The 23,544-nt window shown below is 39.2% G+C and overlaps 2 protein-coding genes across 14 annotated transcripts in view; one reads left to right on the top strand and one right to left on the bottom strand.

Moving 5' to 3' along the window:
* Positions 1–23,544, top strand: part of CEP85L (centrosomal protein 85L) — a 274,922-nt gene that overhangs the window by 155,782 nt on the left and 95,596 nt on the right. The gene's annotated exons all lie outside the window — the stretch shown is intronic.
* PLN (phospholamban) lies at positions 169–22,799 on the bottom strand. 11 transcript variants are annotated; one of them, XR_012667650.1, is made up of 5 exons: positions 22,481–22,799; positions 20,866–20,937; positions 20,117–20,301; positions 16,535–16,666; positions 169–4,745 (listed from the first exon to the last, which is right to left on the bottom strand). XR_012667650.1 is itself a non-coding variant. In XM_048844696.2 (4 exons), the coding sequence occupies exon 4, from the start codon at positions 12,182–12,184 to the stop codon at positions 12,026–12,028; it is 159 nt and encodes a 52-aa protein (XP_048700653.1). In that variant the 5' UTR covers positions 12,185–12,309; positions 16,535–16,666; positions 20,866–20,937; positions 22,481–22,648; the 3' UTR covers positions 11,215–12,025. The 11 variants fall into 11 exon arrangements, 3 of the variants coding, with proteins under 3 accessions (XP_048700653.1, XP_048700652.1, XP_048700654.1); XR_007355838.2 differs by lacking the exon at positions 20,117–20,301 and adding an exon at positions 9,866–9,944 and having other exon boundaries at positions 22,481–22,661; XR_012667651.1 differs by lacking the exons at positions 16,535–16,666; positions 20,117–20,301 and adding an exon at positions 9,866–9,944 and having other exon boundaries at positions 22,481–22,641.

Here is a 23,544-nt window from a genome sequence, read left to right as displayed (position 1 = left end):
TGAGGAACACTTGAAGAATGGGGAAATGTGCGTAGGGGAGCGTTTGCAATGGCTCAAAGCCTTTTAGAAGCAATGTAGCAATGTTTGAAGGAGGGAGAACAGTTTCCTTCTTTTAACGCTTCAATGAGAACTTGGTTCTGTTTTTAAAATCATCTTATTGCAACAACCTTAAAATGTTTCTGCAATAAAATTTATTTATTCGTAATGCTTTTTACATATTGAATACTGTCCAAACAGTAGAATCTCCTGAAATTGATTTGCTACCATTTCTGAAAAATTAAAAATCTTATAAAGTTACTTTTATTTAAAAAAATAGTAAAGCAGTGATACTGTGTACAATACAATAACAGGATGATAAACTTTATTTTCCTTTTCAGAGTAAGGAATTTCATTTCATGACATTAGAGATCATTTTTGCTGATGGTGACAATCTTTTAACAGTGGAATAAGAAATGTGCCATCTGCTTGAAAGTATGTGTACTGATTGAAATGCAGTGATTTTCAGAACAGGCAGAGAGAACCCACATATGCTGTTTCTACACTAAAGAATACACAAAATTATAACCAAATTTATCTTTGACTAAGAATGTAGATAGAACAATGATAACTTGCCCTGAACATTACATCAGAAAGTATGTGCAGAAAAGTTGGCCGATTAAACGCATTCTGTACTCAATTTCAGGCTATGTGGAAAGCATCTTTATATTGAAACTGTAAAAAAATAAAATAGAAAAAGAGTGAAGTGGATCAACAGATTATATCTTCTTCAAAGGAGATGCATATTGCTTTGAAGAGATTACAAGATATTCACCTGAAGCTATAATATCTACACATGTGTTGTGTTGTGAAACAAATTTCAGGGGAGGTTACTAGTTTCTAAGCGTTTCTCTGATATTCTGTAACATCATGGGAGTGTTCTTGAGGTTGCGTTCACCAACATGTGCTGTTTTGAGGGCATGTCTGTCATCAAATCCTTTAATCTAAGGTGTAAACAGACCTTCAAGAAGCAGATATTTTTTTAAACATAAGGTTGTTTTCTTAGTGAACTAGAAAGATCCACACACTATTCTCCTGCCATCAGGCATTACGCTTCGTTATTCTCTACTTATGCCTAATGTTCCAGCACACAGAAATCCCACTTTTTAGGTAACTTTTTCCCCTGGAAAGTGCTGCAGGATTAGGCACTTGTTAGGGCAAAATTTTAGCCTCAGATGCACGACCAAGGCTCCCATTGATTTAATTGGAAACCAGGCATAAAATTTGGAGTGGAGAATATGCCCCATAAAGCTGTGAAAGGTTTGACCACGAGTATTTGTGAATAGTAGTTTCTCAAACCTTGATACTGTTGATATAGAGCTGAATGCTGTACAGCAGCACTAGAAATAAGATTTAAAATGAAAATACTTTCTCTTGAAAACTGCAGGAGACCATACAGTAAGAAATGTTTCAGAAGGTTGCAAACCTGTGTATTAGTACTATGTACTAGGTGTCTTTGGAAGAATTATACCTTCCTTCTCTTTTAATATACAGTATGTTTGTATACTTGGTTTGAAGAGGCTTCTTTAGACTACCCTGACTTGCATCTGACTCTAGTATTGATATAATAGGTGGAAGCCATGGTGGCTTTATCAAGGGTTCATGGGTTGAGTTGGACCCACAGAAATCTTGAAACCAAGGATGCAGAAACATCCTGCAGGAATAACTGGAGGAGCCATGTTTGCTCCTTTGCACAAGAAACCACATGCAGCTCCATAGGCTGAGTCCTGCATCATGGTGCTACCATTCCTGGCCACATCACTGCATGACGAGGTCAGAGCTACAGAGGCCCAAAGGGAACTCTGGGGTGGGGTTGGTTCTCTAGGCACTTTGTGGGGCAGGGTTGGGTGCTGGCTCATGCTGGCTTTCTCCCCATTCTGAGCAGCTGGGTTTGGATGATGAGTGGAGCCCCCTCCCCCACCATTTCTTGGGCGGGGTCTCACTGCCTTGAGTAAACTGGGACTGGCCTCAGGGTAGCTGTGTGCAGTGAAGCTGGCCCTATGCTGAGGCCAGGCCTATGTCCTCACCACACACCCAACAGCCACCCCCAGCGCTCTCATTGTATCATGCTCTCTTTGTGTTTATTTTTTTGTTTTGTTTCATACCGCAATTACACTTGAGTTTAGTAATTCATCTGGGAGGCTACATCTGTGCTGGATGGAAGTTACTTAGTAGTCTGGCTTTCCCCTTAATTTGTCTGTTTGCAGTCTTCCATTAACGAGGTGCTTAGCCCATATCTCTGTTTAAAGTACGCATAGGTTAATATTAGAGCTGTTTGGGAAATGAATTTTCGTCTTTTGGAAAATTTAGACAATTCAGAATTGATTTGCATTCCAAATCAGAATGGAAAGTCAAAATATCAAAACATTTTGCAAATCAAAATATTTCAACTTGTGAATTGGAAGTATTCAACTAAATGTCTATATTTATGAGCAAAACAATCTGACATGTTGAAACGACACCACCACTCTCTTCCGATGGACATTTTGAAATGAGAAAAGTAGTTTCATTTTGAAATGTCAACTCATAATATTTTTACCGTGGTCCCATCTGTTCAAAAAATTGAAGTCTTTTCTCAAATTCAACATTTCTCCACAGAAAATTTTCAGTTTTAATTAAATGGTATTTTCAGAGAGAATTTCTCGTACTAAAAAGTTCAGTCTCTTTTAGTTTAATCAGCATTCATTGTTGTACCTCACTGAAGTTGCTTTTTATATACTGTTCATTGCGAAGTAGGTAGTCTTGGGATTTGACAACTAGGGATTCATCTTAATACAATAAATGGTTTTGAATACGTGCTGATGGCTGATGTGCAAATCCAATCCTGACCATTTTTGATTATTAAAAATATTATGCCTCTGTTTGCTGCAGAAGACATGTTACTCCCAGTAGCTCATATACATTTATATTCTGTCTTTTAAAGATGTATGTTTTACTATCTGTCTCAAACTTGTGTAGTGTCACTGTTTAGTTGATAAACGGTTGTTGCATTCTTCCCCAGAGGTAGCTACACATTAGCGCAGGATGGTGAGATTCTTGTATGCTTTGTTTGTAAAGTGATTTGGGATAAAAAGTGAAATATAAATACAACCCACAGAGTCACTGTTTTTTGTTTTTGTTTTTTTTCCTCTCCAAATTGTCTGTCTTGGTAGCTGTAGTTTATATATACACAGTACATTCTAAAGCAATCTATGCAGCATACCTGTGAATAGGCATGTTATTAGAAAATTATAGCATGGTGGTTCCTTTTGACTGCAGTGGGCTTTTTGTTTGGATTTGGTATACTTCATGTTATCGTAATGTGCCTGCACAGTGAGACTCTAAAAGGGTTAATTGAAACATTAAACGAGCCCATTGCTATAATTTAGATCTCTTGTATATGAATGTACAGACATTTTATAACAGCAGAATATCCTCCAAAATATCAAACAAAATGTGATAAAGTGCTTATAATGAAGTAGCTGGGTAACTTTTTCTCTTTGAAACATATATTGACAATCAATACAGAAATTGACAATAGAGTATCAACATAGAATAGCTATTGACTTTACAGCTTGTTGCTATAGATGTCTTTTTTTGATTTTTGGAAAGGCTGTTTAAATATCTATTGCACATACGTCATTTGTAGACAAGTGTGAAAAGCTTTAATTGTAAGTATCCAGGCCGTCCCATCTACTATGGCATGAAACTTTCAGAAAACTTCAGAGAGACTGAAGTAGAGTATGGAGACTTGATAGTGTTTTTTCTATTTTATATTACCTTGTTGTTGCTCAAAATTTTAAGCTTAACAGCTGATGGTTGGTGAAATTCTTTCAATACTGATGCATAATAGATCTGCTTGCTGGTTTTTTGTTTTTGTTTTTTCAAATGCTGCAGTGGATGGTACGCCTTTTAAAAAGCTGCGGTTAATATTGTTTTATATTTGAACATGCATGACAAATCCTGTAACCAGCTGGTGGGGTTTGCTTTTGAATAGCCACAACAGCATTTTTGTTTTTCTTTTCTGTATGTAATCTGATACTTGCCATCATTCAGCTTCAGGCGTCTCTCTTGTCCTTTTTCAGGCCTGTGTTTCAGTTTTCTTCAGAGAGGCCTCTCTATGAAGATTTCATTTTTTGTTATTTCTGTTATCTTCTTTGCAGAACTTGTACTCCTAGGAGACTGCCACCTTTGATTCTTAGTTGTTTAAATACAAGTAATCAGTTTATTATACCAGTGGCAAGAGAACTGTGTATTCTTAGATACAGTGTCCTTTTGTAGCTAGCATGGAACTATACACTTTTCTTAGCCTTTGGCAAGTATGTTGATTGTTTTGCTTTTAAGCTATTTTGCTGTAGAGTAGATACATGAGCATGTAATAGTCTTACAGTTTATAGACCCTTCTCTAGCTTATGCAGTCTTTACATCTTCTGTTCAGATAGTTTGAAGTGTTAAGTTATCATTGCAAAAACAGAACCTCAAGGAGATTCACATGAGTTTAACAAGGATAAACATGAGCACCAGAACCATAACAATAAGCAGGAAATTAAGTAGCAAGTTGAGGCCTCTGTTGTTAGCAAGATCCATACTCTGCACTAGTCTGACCTCTTGTGCTTGCAGCTGAATTCTTGATTGTAGCTTCTGCCGGTTCAGTTGCAGTAGTAAGAAATTGGGATTCGCATGTATTTCATCCTGTTCTTAGTTTTCTACCTGTCCTCAGTTTTTGCCACCTAAGAGAAAATTGTTTGTTCACAATAACTAATAACTTATACTCTTATGACTGGTAACGTTAATCCTCTACTTTCTGCGAAGAGCAGCTAGTTTGGAAAGATAACTTGTTTGACTTACTGATATCTCCTATTTTGCTACTGCTCATCTAAGGAACAGACCCATAGTAAAAGAAATGGGGATTATGTAGCAATTTTATTTAAAAACAAAAAATGTGTGTGGTGCTGTCCAGGCAAAGCTCTTGTCAAGGTCATTTATGGAATGTATGGGTAATAGTAATGGGGCTGTAACTTCCTTTAAGGCCCATTATATTTAAAAAAACTGGAAGCTTAAAACTTTTTGGAAGAACACTAAAGTTTCAAAAAGTGTAAAATTTCCTAACGTGGGTCAAATGCATCTTTGCAAATAGGGAAATTTCCTGCCCTTCTAAGGTTTTCAGCATTGTGTGGCACAGCGAGCAACATCCTCTTATTTTTGCCAGCAATGTGTTATATAAGATTTATTGCAGCCTTGTAAAAGCCTTATTAAGAGCCTCGTTTGAGTTGGCACAGGCTACATCTTTACTGCTTTTAATAAACATATACGCAATAGTTTATTTAAAAATGTAATAACTTAGCAATTGTAAAAACAAAACATTAAACAAATAGGACTGCTCAATGCTATGTACTAAATCGGGGTGGGCAAACTTTTTGGCCCAAAGGCCACATCTGGGTATGTAAATTGTATGGTGGGACATGAATGCCCACAAAATTGGTGGCTTGGGTGCGGGATGGGATGAGGGCTCCAGCTGGGGGTGCGGGCTCTGGGGTGGGGTCAGGAATGAGGAGTTCAGTGTGCAGGAGGGGACTCCAGACTGAGGCAGGGGGGTTGGGATGCAGGGGGGCATGTGAGGGCTCTGGCTGGGCATGTGGGCTCTGGGGTGGGGCCTGGGCTGAGGGGCTGGAAGTCCAGAAGGGTGCTCTGGGCTGGGACTGAGGGGTTCAGCGGGCAGGAGGGGGGATTAGGGCTGGGGCAGGGGATTGGGGCACAGGAGGGGGTCAGAGGTGCAGGCTCTGGAAAGCGCTTACCTCAAGCAGCTCCCAGAAGCCATGACATGTCCCGCCTCCGGCTCTGTGCGGTGCCCTGTCTGCAGGCACTGTCCCACAACTCCCGTTGGCTGGGGTACCTGGCCAATGGGAGCTGCGGGGGCAGTGCTTGGGGCAGGGCCAGTGTGCGGAGCTCCCTGGCTTCCCCTACACGTAGGAGCTGGAGTGGGGCATGCTGCTGCTTCTGGGAGCCGCGCAGAGTGGGGCAAGCCCCTGACCCCGCTCCCCGGCGGGAGCTTGAGGGCCGGATTAAAACTTCTGGAGGGCCGGATGCAGCCCCTGGGCTGTAGTTTGCCCACCTCTGTACTAAATGCTGTTAAAACTTCATTTAGATGGCAAGCCATTTGGGGGGTGGGCGGGGGATTGCTTATGGCTGTCAAATACATAAAGCCTAGTACCTTTTTGGCATTTTCGTACCTTTTAAAAAATAGTGATCTGATTTTTATAAAATAAAGTATGTGTAAGAATTATGGTCCAGATATTAAAAAGAAATATTTGAGCCTTGTTTAAACCATTACAAATACTTTAGGTGATTGTTTAATGAGAATACTGATCTTGACAAAAGTCTCTATACGTATGCCATCATACTTCATTTTTGCACTGTGGGCATAAAAATAATGTTGCCGTACCTCCTCCTGCTCCCAAGAAATGCATTTTAATTTACTGGTTTTAATGACAAGCTTTTCATTTATTTATTTATATAGAGAGAGTGTTCCACTACTACCTACAGCATTGCTAAAGTATGACATCTTTAAAAACGTGAAACTCCATTACAAACTTCAGGGGTGGGGCAGACTAAGATACAAAACGCTACATAGAAATATGGTTATCCATGTTTTTCAGACCATTTACAAACATTTTCTGACTTAAGAGCTAGTCTCGTAAGTACTATTTAGTGAGAATATGAATATCAGAATCTGGCACCAACATGCCACAGGCCGAATTCAGTGTGTGTGTGTAAATAGCTATGTGCATATTGGTGCATCCACAAGTAGGTGGAGCCTGGCTTACACCAGACACCCATGCACTGTGGATTATTCTGCATTGTGAGACAGTGGTGGTTATGCACCTTTGCAAGAACAGTGTCATTTAGTCCTTTTCCACATTAGGTTCTCCCCCCCAAGATTTCCCATTGTTGGCTCCCCTAGTGGCAACAGCAGCCACTGGCAGAACTAGCCTAGAAAAGGTGAAAGTACTGGTGCCCTTTTTAACTATCCAAGGTTTAACTGCCTCATGGTTTAGACTTGCTCTGAGCAGAACAGATAATGCTGAAATGGGTCAGATCTTCAGCGGGTGTAAAACGGTAACATCAGTTTACACCAGCTGATGATCTAGCCTAAAGGCTGTAAACAGGGAATCTTACTATATAGTTTTTTTAAAAAAGCATAATTCTGATCCTCACTAAATTCTTTCCTGGGATGGAACTTCTGCTGATTATAGTGGAGTCATGCTAGAGTTAAGAGTTACTGACTCTTGAGTTTTCATTTTTTGTTTTTGAAGGGCTGATCCAAGATTATTGCTATATATTTTTTTCTCCTTACCTATGTGTAAGATAAACTAGAAAAAAATTAGGTAGTGTGCAGTAAAGCAATGGCAATCGATTGAGTACAGAAATGAAAACTCCCAAAATCAAAAGCCACCTAAGGTATTTGGAATTCTTATCCTTATAGGGTGAACTGTAGTGCCGTTTAATTAAACTCACTAGATTGCTTGTATACCCTGAGTGAATTAAATCTACTTAAAATTCATTTAGGCATAATAAAGTAAGCAAATAGCACTACAAAGAGTAAAAAAATTTTACATTGCTTAGTTCTTTCACATGACTTTATATAAGAAGTTAGAATTAACTCTTCTAAACTGGAGTGTTTTTGAACATTCCTTGCTTTTGTATTATTTTATCTTCAAGTGTTGATTTTAATGAGTAGAAGTACAATAAAATGCTTATTTTAAAGGTCCGATAACTATACAAAGAGAGAGGTCTTATGTACCCAAATTTGAAAAAAAAGTTTTATTTATCTTTGGATTCCACTGATATTTACGGTATAAAGTATGATAGAAATGTTATCGTATTTTCTTCATATCAACAGAATCCCAAGACACACATCTATATATTATAGATTTACATTGGTTCAAAATGCTAATAGTGTTTTCAGTTTCTTAAATTCATTTTTTCTTGTTTAAGGTTTTTTGAATTTGTATGAAGAAAATTCTATTTGTACCGGGGTTTGCCTTTTAATATAAAAAACTGACTCCTCTGAAGCCTGTTATCCCAACAAAGAGTTCCCTGAATGTATGAGTTCCTCTTGAGGGCAAACTAAAACTGGAAACCCTATATCCAAAAAAATCAAAAAGACTTGTAGCTTTGGCTTTTCCCACTTCTTCTGAAGGGACATCCCAACATGTTACAGGCAGATCTTTTAAATAGTTACTGTACAGTTACTAGAATCTCCTCACGAATTTGTGGGGCAGAATTGAAAGATGTGGAATAGATCATAAGATCACTTAAACATTGTAATTATGAAGAATAGTCTTATATTCACATTAAATTGTATGTGATAGCACATCTTTGTTTTTAAATTCATTGAAATTCTACCTAGACATTTCAATAAACAATTTTTAAATAACAGTAACAGTTTTTGCAAGCAAGAATTACAAGGGTATTTGTTTCAAACTGTACTCCACTGCATTTACAGTTTCACCAAAAATAAGGCATTCATGCTTGGTTTTAACAGCGGGACTAGGCTGAGGGGACACACATGCTTTTATGTGAACCTAGTATTTATAAACGCCTTTTGATACAGGGATTCTTTTACCAGTCTTCAGTGGTGCATTCAGGATTCTGATATGTGCTTGAGATGCAAGAGGCAGTATTGACTACTGTCTTTCAAAACAAAGGAAGTTGAAGGATAGCTGAATCCATCAGTGCCTGAATTGGCCAATGTATAGAAGCTATCTTTTTATTGCCTGTAGTTACCAACTTCCTTCTATCCTTCTGCTGACCTATGTATCTATCTGCTTTATCTAGGTAGGGCATCACCTTAATATGGGTATGCTGGCTTGCACCAAACCAAATATTAGGCTAGTTCCTCATTCTGTTTGACTTCCCATATTTTCACTGTCATCAACCCTGCTCTTGTAACCTTAATTCCTGGGGCAAGTTATTTTCCCTTGATGTTTGCATGAAACTCCCTTTGACATCAAATATAAATTGCACACACAGAATACAGTAGAATAGAGCCCTTTAAATATGAATGCTTTTTGACTGATACACTAGATTCTTGTTTTTCCTTCCTTTTAAATGCTGCTGGAATAGATCTTCTGAATATTAAAGATAGGCAAAAAGTGGGGAGAGGGAACTGTAATCTAACGCATAATAATCCTTGTCAATTTCTAGTGACTTTCAGTATGAAACTGATATTTAACTTCAGTATTTCAAAGTCTTGCTGAACCAAATAGACTTCAATTGAAGGTTTTGCTCTTGAGAGATCAATAAATTCTCAAATTCACAAGTTCTCAAACTCTTTTATTGTGCGACCTGCTTCCCTTCCTATCCAGGATAATGTAGGCCACCTCCTTTGCAATCACACAGTGTCCCTTTGGAAAACTGGTACTGGGAAAATATTTGTGTATTTAGCTGTTCCTTAATGTGCTTTGACTGCTGGAAACAAGAAGAGCTAGCACTGTGTGAACTGCCAGCTCTCCGCAGACTATTAGCAAGAGCTCCATAGACTGCCATGATCCATGGACTAGTTTGGAAACCACTGATTTATTTTGTTCTTGATGCCTGCAAAATATACCTTCCCTGGGAAAAGGTATGGTATAAAATTTACAACAAAATGACAGATGGGTAGCTTTTCATTCTAGACAATCACATTAGAAACACATCCCTAGTCATCAGCTAGCTGGGAGCCAGGCCTATGTTGTGTTTTTTTGACCGATTTCTGACCATCTTGATCTCACTAGAAGGTGAATTTGGTTCAAATACTATACTGATGAGCTGCCTCAAATAGAAAGGGTTTGGATAAGCAGTGAGTTACCTTTAAAAGAAAAGCATTATTTTTTCTTGTACTGTATCCAGCTTGCGTAAGTTTGATCAGAATAATGGAAATGACCTGGCTGCAGGATAAAAAACCCAAATTTACTTTTACTTTATTATACCAAACACAGAAGCCTCTCTGACATAGATAAATGCTGAATTTCCTGTATTCAAGTTTCCTAATGTAAAGGAAATTGCATTTCTTAGTGCAAATTATGGTACATGTAAAGTGCGGTAGATAATAATTTGCTGCTAAAGCTATGTAAAACAAAAGGATCTTGAGATCTCAAGGCTAGGGTTCCCAACCCTCCTGGTTTCCCCAGGAGTCTGCTGGATTCAGGCTCTATCTCCCGGAGGCTACTGAAGCCAAACCAGGAGATTTTAGGTAGCTCAGGGGGGCTAATGCAGGTCTTTCTGCCTGCCCTGGCCCCACGCCACTCCCAGAAGCGGCTGGCATGACCCTGCAGGGGCGGGTGGGGTCTCCATGTGTGCTGCCTGTGCTCCGACTCCAAAACTCCCATTGGTCTGGAAATGTGGCCAGTGGGAGCTGTGGGGGTGGTGCCTGCAGGCAGAGGCAGTGCATGGAGCCCCCTGCTGTCCCACAGGGGCCACAGGGACGTGCTGGCCGCTTCCGGGAGTGATGCGCAGAGGTACCAGCGTACGGACCCCGTAGCCTTGCTTACCTCGGGTGGCTCCCGGTCGGTGGCGCAGCAGGGCTAAGTCAGGCTCCGCCCCCACAGCTCTCATTGGCCGCACTTCATGACCAGCGGGAGCTGCAGAGTTGGCACTCGGGTGTGGGCAGTGCGCAGAGACCCCTGCCCTCCCCCAGGGCTGCAGGGACGTGCCAGCCACTTTCAGGAGCAGCAGGGAGCCTGCCACCTGAGGTAAGTGCTGCCCGGCTGGAGTCTGCACTCCTTCCCCCCTCCCACACCCTAATCCCCTGCCCCAGGCCTGAGCCCCTTCCTGCACCCAGACTCCCTCCCCGAGTTTGCACCCTGCCCGCCCTCCTCCCCCCCTACCCCAGGCTCATCCCCAGCCCAGAGCCTGCATCCCCTCCCACATCCCAACTCCCTGCCCCAGCCCAGTGAAAGTGAGTGAGGGTGAGGGTGAGCGAGCAACAGAGAGAGTGGGGAAATGGAGTGAGCAGGATGGGGCCTCGGAGAAGGGGAGGGGCAGGGTTGTTTGGGTTTGTGTGAATAGATAATTGGCAACCCTACTCAAGGCACACTTTTTTGGCTGCTGCTTGTTTTGTTAGCCAACTGAACATGAGTGAATGCTGTTCTCTTAATAGCGTGGTTGGTTCTTGATATACCTTGAAAAGCAGATTAAAACTCTCTTTGCAAATGCCAGTTTGCTTCAATACACATCTTTTTAAAACTGAGTCACAAGTCATGTGAAAAGATATCAGACAGAAATGAAGTTTTGGTATTACTTTTCTTCCCATTAATCAGTCCTAAACCCCTTCCTCAAATAGGAAAAAAGAAAAAGACAATTTTATATCTGGGAAAAGGTTTCTTTAAAATAGCTTCTACTTCATTTTTCAGGGTTCTAGTCATAAACTATTAGAGCAAGTTAAATAATTTCAATCAACAGTGTAACATTGTAGCATCTTGAAGTGGAACAGAAAATTTTCTGGAACACGTTGAAATCTAAATGTGCCTGTGCATCATTTTGGATTGATCTGGATTTCTATAAGATATTAAAATATATATCCAAAATCTAAAAAGATTTACAGTGAAATTTTTAAAGCATGCAGGCCCAAAAGAGAGAGGTGATTGTTTTTAATATTGTAGTTGACTTGGCTGAAACACTAATTGAATAACACAATTAATGCCCTTCCTTACTTCCATGAAAAAGGCACAGATTTTCCAACATTCACATGAGATGCCTCTTAGCAAGGTGAACAAACAAGTTAGCTCATGGACAGCTTTGTACCAGTAGGTTTTAAATCACTGTTCAGTACAGAAGAGCTTTTTAACGTGTTTACAATGGCTAGTCCGAAAATGGTGCCGTGGGGTTGACGAGACTGTTTTAGTCCAACTGCTTGACCTGCTCACATGGGTGTTCTTGCCTTGGGAGTTTCTTGTTTAGTTCTTTTTTTCCCTTTTGTTCTGGCTTTCTTATAGGATAGTGCAATGGGAAGCAAAGATGCTGTGGAACTTCAGAGAAGCATCACAAGGATACAGATAAGCAAGAGGCATATTAAAATAAGACAAAAATTTATAAAGAGCTCCTGGAGCTTTTGGCGTGTGTGTGGGTTCACCTCAATAGTTGAGGCTCTCCTCATGGCAGAGCGGGTTATGTGCTGAACCTTCTCCATGGCAACAGGAAAGCAGAGAGCACAAGTCAGGTTTTAGAAGAAGTGCAGGTAAAAAACAGAAGTTGTCAGGAACAGTGCAAAGTGGTTATTATCTTCTGTTTTTGGTTTAGAGAATCTGTGTGGAGCTGGGAAAGCAGGAAAGTGAAGAGTTAGAAACACAAAAGTAAAGTGTTTTGATCAGTGCAAGTGCAGATTGTATTCGTTATAATAGTGCCTGAAAGAAAAAGTGAAGTTACTTTCCACAGTCTGCTACACATTTTCACTTACCAAAAAAAAAAAAAAAAAAAAAGGATTTTCAAGACAGATAAGACTTAGTGGAATTGCACATGCAACCTTATGAGTGAGTTATTGAGTGCCTGCAAATCCGAGGTGCAGGCCCATTATGAGATGGAACTTGTGGATGCTCAGCACTTCTCAGAATCGGTCCAGCAGGGCCTAATCTGATTCCCTTCAGAGTCCATGCAAAGCTTCCCCTTGTCTTCAGTGGGAGTTGGTTCTGGCCAATTAAGAGGCAGGATGGTCTTGTGGATAAAAGCCACAGAACATGGAGTCAGGAAATTCTGATTCTTTTTCTGGCTGTGTCACTGACTACTTATGTGACCTTGGACAAATCATTTAGCTTCTCAATGTCTCATTTTGGAGGGGGAGCGGAAAAACTAGTCTTGTTAATGCATTTTCTTTCCAAGTAGAAAGAATTTCAAGTGTAAGCAAATGCTGTGGCAGCATCTAATATGTATCAGTGATATGGGGAATTTCTAGTAAAATTATCTTGAAGGACTGGCAGTCTGAGACATGAGACTTTTCTTCTCTGAAAGTACTAATGTACACTAAAAAATTCATGCCCAAAGGCGGAGAGATGATGCTGCAATAAATGCATGGGAAAATACAACTTTTTAATTTGTTAGTGATAGATAGTGTTGCTTGAAGTGCTTTTGATAAGAAATAAAGAGATAGGGATGCAGTGCTTTTAGGAATGCAAGGTATATTGAATTTTAAAAAAAATAACCCCCCAGAACATGCTGTAAGCTCTTCAGGGCAAGGGGCTGTCCTTTTGTTATGTGTCTGTTCAGGACCTAGTACAAGGAGGGCTTGGTCCATGGCTGGGGCTGCTAGGCACTACAGCAACACAAGTAAGTGATGATGATGATGGTAACTGCAAGCTGCCCTTGGATAAATACATTTATTCACCATACATTTTTCTCCTAGCAGAGAATTTGCCTCTCTATGTTCCTATTACATTTATCTCTATTTATGCAGTGTAGCTGTAGCCTTATCGGTCCCAGGATATTACAGAGACACGGTGGGTGAGGTAATCGCTTTTATTGGACCAACTTCTGTTGGTGAGAGAGACAAGCTTTCAAGCCACACAGAGCTCTTCTTCAGCTCTGGGAAAGGTTCTCCCAGTGTCACAATAAAATGCAAGGTGGAACAGATCGTTTAGCATAAGCAGTTACCAGATATGGTAAGGGACCATTCCAGGCTGCCAACTACTTATGCCAAACCAGTGATTCTCAAACTTTTGTACTGGTGACCCCTTTCACATAGCAAGCCTCTGAGTGTGACCCTCCCTTTATAAAATTAAAAACGCTTGTTTATATATTTAACACCATTATAAATGCTGGAGGCAAAGCAGGGTTTGGGGTGGAGGCTGGCAGCTCATGACCCCCCACATAATAGCCTCACAACCCACTGACTGGTCCCAACCCCCAGTTTGAGAATCCCTGTGCTAAACAATCAGTTCCACCTTGCATTTTGCTGTGTTTCTGGGAGCATAAGAAGGGCTCTGAGTAGCTTGAAAGCTTGTCGCTTACCAGCAGAAGTTGGTCCAATAAAAGATATTACTTTGCCTGCCTTGTCTCTCTCTGTGGCAGATATACTTTCTCTACTCCTGACTCAAATAAGTTTATTCATAACAGCTATATTTTAAGATACATAGACTCCTGCCATCGCATCCACGTAGAGTGGGGGAAGACAAATCCTTAGCAGTGACCATCCCACAAATGGCATCATAATTGCTGTGTGAACCGTCCTGACTGTAAAAGGGGGTAAATGGAGAGCAGCATAAGGAGGCTTTTGTTACACATGGATGCTTCCAGATCCATGAGCTTGCTTGCTGATCTGGCTAAAAGGATTCATAAGAAATATCATAAAGTGAACTTCATGAAAACTGTCAACCTTTTTTTCTCTTCTCAAAAATCTGTCCACAGGAGAGGAGGATAAGGGGCTGTTAGTTCATATCCACTATTACTGTGTGCCGTGACAGGGATCTGTTTTCAGCATCGAAGACTTAAATAACATTTCAAAAACTGACACAAAAATCAAATTGCACCTAGATATATTAATAGCTTTGGTTGGTTGAATATGGTGACATCTTTTCCTAAACTTAGGTTCTACAATTTTGGTATATGACATCAAGAGCTTATTTTTAGTTGCCACTTGAATTTTTCAGCTTAGTTTGACTCTAGATAGATGAAAGCAGGTATAGCATAAAGACTTAAAGTACTTGCCCGGCATATTCTATTCAGTTATTTGTCTGGTCTGTGTCTCTCTTGTGTAAGTGCAGTAAAAGCAAGACAGACGTGCCAGAATTCTCAGATGACTTGACTGAAAGTTTATCCATTCGCCTAGCCTAATAGGGGCTGAGATACACTAAAATGTTTATTCTGTTCCAGATGAGGTATGATAGTTCAAGCACTAATGTGTTTATACTGACACAAACAAGTTTGTTCAAGCAGTGCATAAGTTGACACTTCAGACGACCATATTTGCTGGGAATTACTTCTTCACAACCTTCTGTGCTATTATGTAATGGCCACCAAAATTCAGAGAAGGCCCATCATTTAGTACGGTCAAATTACAAAATGTTAATGGTGATTTTTTTTTTTAAACCTTTGGAAGGAGAGAGGAAATGTTGTTAGTGAAATAGTCATTGGGCTTGATTCTCATATACCACTCTGGCTGTGTAAAGGAGCCTTAAAGTGAGATAGTGGCATAAATGAAAATAGGTACCTTTGTGTTTTAAAAGATTCATATTTTGAATGCTCTGGAAGAACCAGATGTAAGGAGTTCAGAATTCAATAATTAGTGTTGCTGTGCTAGAGAACCTATGTGAAGATCTTAAAGAAGCACCAGCAGGGTTTCAGAAGCAATTTTGAGTGCTCCTGTCTTCTCCCTATCTGATATGTCTCTGTTTGGGAGAGGTTTTCTCGTCTACATATAGATCTATATGTCTAGACTTCAATACGTGTTTCGCTACAAGGTGCTTGGTTTCAGCTAGCAAATGCACATTTTGCTTGTTAATCTTCCCTGGATGTGCATTTAAGAGAAATAGACTCATTAACACAGCTGTGTGTGGATAACAAACAAGGTCAAAAGGCACAGTCCAATATTATATCACGAAGAATCATTTAATTAAAATGAAGGCCTATTCTTGCCATATATTATGACAGCATAGAAATGCCCAAGTTTAGATCACTGGTGCTAATGTTTTAGGTCAATACTATGATGAAGCCTTGCACACGCAAAAATGTATCTCAAAAGCCAAAAGTGGGAGTTTCAGCAGGAGGGCAAATTATATTTGAGTTCTTATGTGCCAAGTGCTATTGTGTCATGTGCAGTACTCTCCCGCATTGCCCAAGAAACAAAACTTTGTCTCTGTCATTCAATGGGTGTGTTCACTCATCTGGAAGAGATGTAGTGTCCACACTTCATTGTTTCAAGAAAAGGCCACATTGCCGATCCTACATGCGTGTAAAGGTTACTTTACAGTTGCTGTCTTACAGTGGTTCAACAGATCAGTGACTGTTCTCCTAGCTGACAAGTAATTATTGCAGTGATTGCGTGTGGTTATTTTTGTCCATTTCTGGGTACCCTTCATACTGAGAGGAGGTATGTGAACAAAGTTCAAAACTGTAGGCCAAATTCATTCCAGGTATAAGTATATTGACTTCACTTGGGTCACACAGGATAAATTTGACTCCATTGGAAACAGTGATTTTAGACACAGTTTCCTCATTTCCTGTCATATGTTTACTAAATGTGGAGTTATATCTGTGAAATAAAAGGGATTTGACATGCATGCATGATTTATTATCTTTCCATAAAACCAAACTAACTTGTGGCATGGAATAGTAAGACAGGCACAGGAAATGAACAGTAAGTAATAAAGTATTTCACAGTAATTTCATTTTGGTAGCATGGCACAAAAAGCTTCCTAGTTGCTTCCTTTTGAAAATGAACAATTTAGTGACCATCAGTACCACAGAGCAAAAATGCTAGGGAGTTATGTGATCTGTGGTTTATGTATATTTTTGGAAGCTATTATCTAAAATAATCCAGCATACAACATACTTTTGGATTAATTGTTGTTCCTCTGGTCTTCCTACATGAAATCCCATTAATCCTAGTTGAGATGAGATGCTCTCTATAAATTCAGGTGAGGAAGAACTAAAAGGTCACGGTTTGACAGTGGGAACTCAGCACCTCAAAAGCAAAAGAGAGCTAGTTAAGTATCTAGGATTAAACACTGAACATTAGCTGTGGGAGTGTAGTTCTGGAGCCCCCGATTACAGTTAGATGTGCAACGTGCAGATCCAAGAGGAAGACTGAGAATACAATTTGCTACTCTGCTCATGCATAGAAATCTGTAGGCAGTGCAGAGATCTGCCTGTTGATTTTCCCTCCCTGACAGGAGGATTTTGCTCTATTTATAGTTCCTTGAAAATATGTCTAATCCCAGCATATGTAACCTCCTTTTCAGCCAGTGACTGTATTGATCCATTTAATTTTTGAAAACCTACTATGTCCTTCTGAAGTCTCCTTTTTTTCAGTCTAGGAAGAAGGGGGAACATTAACTCATTAGACCACTAGAGGTCCTGTGTCTACTGTTTATGCTCCAGTTAGTTCAATAAAACAAGTGTTTATAAAAAAAAAAAAAAAAAAAACAGGACTAGATCATAGGTGGTGGGTGCTGGAGAGGCTCATAATGGCATCTAGCAATTTTCTGAAGTGGAGCAATGCTCTGCCAATGGTCCACTGGTTCTTTGGTCACTAGCTGGATGTCTGTATATCTACCCACAGCATAAGAGCTTTCCTGTATCGCTATTCACGTCTTGTAGAACCTCTGGTCGGAATTCTTTCTTGTTCTGATTCAAGTGTTTCAACTAGAGAAGAGTTCTGATCAAAGCAGGCCACTGTAGGAAAGGACTAGCACTATGGGCACAGTAAGTTGTTCCCACACCATGAGAAGGGCAGTCATCTGATGGGAGCAACCTGAACATCAAAAAAGGGAAGCTGAATTGGGGGAAGAGAATGGATAGAACTGTGTAAAAGATGGAGACTAGAGAAAAATAGATGTCATGGTAGGGGGAGATGGAACACAGAAATAGAGTATGGGGAGAGGAGAAAAGGAGCGGGAGATCAAAGGGATGAAGGGGCCAAAAATCTACAGAGAGGGAAAGAGAAACAAGGGAAAAAGCAGGTGTAAAGAAACAAGAAGAGACAAACTGAAGCTGGAGTACAGAAAACAGTTCATGAAACAGGAGACTGAATCCATCTTGCCAGAAATAGCAAGGACCAAATTTTAAAATTGTTTGGGGTTGCTTTTTGTTATACATTGTTCTTACACTTTGATTTAATGATGGATGAAGGGGATACTTAATTTTTTATATATATATATATACATACATACACACACACATATAATAGTCTTCTGATAGTAATATTGGAGGATCTTAACTGCGTTTTCCTGCCTGGTATTAAGAATCTTTTGTACAGTGGCATTTAAATCAGACTAATGGATTCAGTGGTTAAGATGTCATATAACAGGCTAAGTTCAGCTATTTTGTTGGCCATTTTAAGGGGCTCGGTGAATTCCCCCCACCACCCTCCTTATTCTGATTAATTTTGCTGCTGCTCTTGTTCCAGAAGCAAAATAGCTATCAATGAGAGAGAGCTTCTTCCTAAATCATAAGTTGCTGAGGACCAACAGAGGCTAAAGTCTAAATATTACACTGATTGGGTCCTATAAATACCTAACAGATATATATTTTAATGTAATTAGTCACTCAATGTCTGCAACAGTTCTAGCTGTGCATACATAGCTTAGATTCTTGTTTCTGAAAGTCACCCAGCATGTCTCGTATGGCTATACTGATCATCATTTAATAAAATTAGTAATGATATTGCTATGATATTGAGTCGTCATACTCATGATATGATATTGAGCCATTAGAATGGTTTTGTGGTTGACTCAAATCTGAGTCAATTTCCTAGCTCTGCCATAGACTTCCTGTGTGATCTTGGGCAAGTCACTCAATCTCTCTGTGTGTCAATTCCCAAACTTAAAAACTAGGGAATAATACCACTTGCTTTTTTCCAACTTGTTTGTTTGACTTGTCAGTTTAGACCAGCAGATCTTTGGGAATGGAGTTCTCTTAATGTGTGGCCTGTACAGCATCTAGTACAGGGGGTCTCCAATCTCAGCTGGGGTTCTAATTGCTCCTGTAGTACTAATAATTGATAACAGAAATAGAAAGCATGTAAGTGAAAACAGAATTGAGGCAAAGATAAAGCAATGAGAAACAATTTTTCCTTCATAATCTTCTTAAAAAGAATGGTATTGGGATAGGGTAGGGGGTGAATTCAAGTGGTTAAAAAGTGATTTGATGTGCGGACATGTCCCCAAAAGCATACATATATCACTGACTCTGTTTTCCAAAGCTCGGTCCTCCACTAGCACACATTTATTGTTTGATCAAATGCCATTAAAAACAAACAAAACAAAGGTGTTTATTCCTATATGGATGTGCTGGGAGCATTTGTCACTTGCTGCTGATCTAAAAGGTACAGTAATAAGCACATTTTTGCTCTCTGTAATTATGGGCCCATCTTAATGAGCTTCACATTTACCACTAATCCTACATTCGCAAAAAGAAAAGGAGTACTTGTGGCACCTTGGAGACTAACCAATTTTCTGAGCATAAGCTTTCGTGAGCTACAGCTCACTTCATCGGATGCATACTGTGGAAATTGCAGCAGACATTAAATACACACAGAGACCATGAAACAATACCTCCTCCCACCCCACTGTCCTGCTGGTAATAGCTTATCTAAAGTGATCATCAAGTTGGGCCATTTCCAGCACAAATCCAGGTTTTCTCACTCTCTCCCCCCCCCCCCCCCCCACAAACTCATTCTCCTGCTGGTAATAGCCCATCCAAAGTGACAACTGTCTTCACAATGTGTATGATAATCAAGGTGGGCCATTTCCTGCACAAATCCAGGTTCTCTCACTCCCTCACCCCCCTCCAAAAACCACACACACAAACTCACTCTCCTGCTGGTAATAGCTTATCCAAAGTGACCAATAAGCTATTACCAGCAGGAGAGTGAGTTTGTGGGGGGGGGGGGGTGAGAAAACCTGGATTTGTGCTGGAAATGGCCCAACTTGATGATCACTTTAGATAAGCTATTACCAGCAGGACAGTGGGGTGGGAGGAGGTATTGTTTCATGGTCTCTGTGTGTATTTAATGTCGTCTGCAGTTTCCACGGTATGCATCCGATGAAGTGAGCTGTAGCTCACGAAAGCTCATGCTCAAATAAATTGGTTAGTCTCTAAGGTGCCACAAGTACTCCTTTTCTTTTTGCGAATACAGACTAACACGGCTGTTACTCTGAAACCTAATCCTACATTGAGGAAGTTCTATTCATAGCTTTCCTGCAGAACAAGAAATAAAGTTCTATTGGAACTCCTTGCCAGAGGATGTTGTGAAGGCCAAGACCATAACAGGGTTTTAAAAAAAAACTAGGTAAATTCATGGAGGATAAGTCCCTCAATGGCTATTAGCCAGGTTGGGCAGGAATGATGTCCCTAGCCTCTATTTGCCAGAAGCTGGGAATGAGCGACTGGAGAGGGATCACTTGATGATTACCTGTTCTGTTCATTCACTCTGGGGCACCTGGTGCTGGCCAGTCGGAAGACAGGATACTGGGCTAGATGGACCTTTGGTCTGACCCAGTAGGGCCGTTCTTATGTTCTAAAACATCCGAAGTAACGAATTTTAGAGCAGTGATCTACTACGTAGGCTATAACTTGTCTCTAGACATCTATGAAACACTGCAGAAGGAAAAATTAATGAGTATTTACAAAACTCTCCCCTAAATATTAATAAGGAATCAGACAATTAAACAAATAAAGAGATAGTTGCTGTTAACTGTAAGTCAAATGTAGAATATTACATCTGTTTAAAAACATTGTTTTCATTATATCACCAATACTTTTGTTGTTACTCAGCATTCTTGGACATCTACAAAATGTGTTATTACCCATGCAAGCTTTGGGATTATGTAGAGATGATAGCCACATTCTAACCTAATGTAAATCAGCATAACTCCATTGAAGCCAGTGGAGCTATATTAATTTACATCAGACAAGAATCTCACCTGATATAGCCATGGATGTATTTTTATAAAGAATCTAATAATACAGGGCAGCTAAGTGCTATAGCTCTGTTTGTTTGTGTTTGTGTATTATATACACAGTATAATAACTCAAATTTCTTGTTTATTTCTTAAATATAATTACTGTAACTTAGTTTGAGCAAATCCCTATCTTTGTATGAAAAGACAAAATATTTGGTTTTAAATAAAAACATTTAAAAGGAAAATAAAATGCTGTTACCTAAATGTCCCGAGACAAATGCCTCTTGCAGGCAAAATGAGAAGTACTACTGCTTCCTTCTGGAAACAGCTCCTATAACAGAATTACATAGTCTTCAACTAGTTATATGATGCAAAGTTCACCATATGAACATCAAAGTGTTCCAGGAATAGAGTTCTAACAGTTCCCTGTTCACACATGGATGATGCATCCACATACAAATATCTGGGTATATTCTTGATGAATACATTGCACACACAACGTTAATGGAATTGCATGCAGGCACTCCCAAGAGTGTTGCGAGAATATACTTCTAAATACAAAATATACAGTAGAACTCTCTGGTATTCATGGATCTTATCCTAAAATGTAAACATGCATATATGAGGTATATATCGATAGAAATATAGTGCTACTCTTAGAACAGATATAGGTTTAGAATGTACTTAGTCCATTTTTGTGTTTTGCAGTCTCCTGACATCCTAAAAAAATGATAGATTTCTCCCTCTTATTTAGGAAAATTCTTATCAGATTCCTAGACTCATACAGTCATGGTTCTTTGGATTTCTTAACAAAATAAATTAACATGAAAATACAAAAACAAATGTAAGAAGTGACAAAAAAAAGTTTCTGTTTACCAGACATGTCCCTTATTTTACTCATTTCCTTTAATAAAGTATTTTTGCTCTATATGTTCATTATAAAAGGGTCAGATTTTAAACAGCTAAAACTTTTCATGTGGGTTTTTTTTTTTTGTTTTGTACAGTGCCCAAACACTTGATGGATAGAAGGATACTTTATTTATAAAAATTACTTTTGATGTTTGAGAATCTTAGCTGTATTTTCCTGCTAGGTATTAAGAATCTTTTGTGCCAATGTATTTCAATGAGACTAATGGATTCAGAAGCTAGTGTAGCCTAAAAAAAGGTTTTAAGTTCAGGTTATATTGGCCATCAGAAAAAAAAAAAGAAGCCTTAAAAAGATTTCAGAACTGAGACATAGTACATTAAAATTTGAATACTGCAAAATGACTAAGGATCAGCATTTTAACCCTTCTTTATAATCAAAATAGGGGTCTCTATCACAGGTTAATTTAAAAAATGTCTGTGCTATATAAGTGAATCTGTTTTTCTGACTTAAGAATAGGAAGGTGAACTTTCCTTATGTTGGGTTGCTAGTGGGCAACTAAACCAAAAGTAGAAACCCTCAAAGCCAAAAAACAGTAATGTAAACTCTTGAATTAAAACTTACTTTTTGATGAGAACAGAAAAATTCGGTTTGAGTTTTAAAACAAAAGCAACAATAGCCAAAAAAAACCTGAGTAGAGGTATGGGAGAAATCATTAAGACTTCTGGTGGTGTGATGTTTGCTTAACCCATTCCCCAAGGAAAATATAGCTTCATATTAAAAAGAAGCTGATGATTTTTAAAAACAAAACTACCATCCTGTTTTTTCCATTGCACTATTTTTTTGGCTTGGAACAGTCATGCCTAAAATCTCTCTACTTTTTAAAAAAACAGCTGTAAGGGTTGGCTTTTATTTTAAATAAGCATTTATAATACAGACTGCTAATTTTGCATAGAGCGGTTTAGTTTGGAAAACTAAAATATAATTGTAATAAGAAGAGATCCCTTACCTCTGCTGATGATTATTAGTGAATTATAGGATAATGTGTTCTGAGCTGTGGGAAACTTTGCCTGGACTTCTCTGGCAACTTGTCTGAGTCTGTCACCAAGTTTGTAGGAACAATTGAAGAAGGTGGAGAGAAAAAATAACAAAAGTTTGAGGCAGGGCTCATGATGTCATGCAGGAATTCAGAAGTTGTGATTGGTTACAACATGGCCTTCCAATACAGGAAAGTTGCTCATCTAAGCTCATTGTAGAAGTAATGTTAGCACTGGGGAAAGGGGTTTGTTTTGTTTTGTTTTGTTTTTGCCACATTCTTTAAGAAAGTGGACAGGAGGAAAGCAGTCTGCATGGCCATGAACTGAAGAACCTGAGCAGTGATATGATCCAGTGTTTGGAAATGTGGAGATGAGGCTGCATGCAAATATGTAGTATTTTTAGTAACTTATATAAGATTGTGATTAGTTAAGAAAACGCTAGAAAATTCTTCAAGATGGTGAATTTGCTACAACAATGGTGAAATATTTTCCCATAATAAAAATCCCCCTTTGAATATTTTGCTTTCATATTAATTCTTTTTTTTATGGGTCTTGAGCATCTTCACAAGCTTTGAACCATTTTCATTTGTTAAAAGGGGTTTACTAAGCTATGTGGTGTGTATCGCTTTTAGTATGGTTATGCAACTGATTGCTATCCTCTTTACGTCACAGTATGAGTATCCCTATTGTGTTCTCCAAAACTTTCCTTCCCCACCCCAGAGGAACTGATGCAGTTTGTGCTTCATTTCAAGATCTCCACACCCACAGACTTGATGTGGGGCAGGATTTTGCCCCAGATAAACTGAGATGCTTTTAGCTCTCTGCATATGCTTAAAATAGTTACTTCTCTTGCCCTTTACCTCAAACCAAATTATATTGTGGTCAGATATGATCATTTTTTATAAGAAAGCACAGAGCGGATTTGGAAATATAGTAAACAGAGGAAGATATGCTCCCTGCTCTATAAACCATGCAGCTTAAATAGAACACAAACCAGACACACAATAATGTGCTGAGAGAAGGATTCTGTCTTGCC

This window comes from Caretta caretta, chromosome 3 (genome assembly GCF_965140235.1).
Source record: "Caretta caretta isolate rCarCar2 chromosome 3, rCarCar1.hap1, whole genome shotgun sequence".
Lineage (NCBI taxonomy): Eukaryota > Metazoa > Chordata > Testudines > Cheloniidae > Caretta > Caretta caretta.
The sequence above is the reverse complement of the archived record's forward strand: the minus strand, read 5'-3'. Positions and strand labels throughout refer to the sequence as shown.

Coding starts and splice junctions, on each gene's coding strand:
- PLN (XM_048844697.2), bottom strand. CDS start 12,184: ATGGAGAAGGTTCAGCACATAACCCGCTCTGCCATGAGGAGAGCCTCA.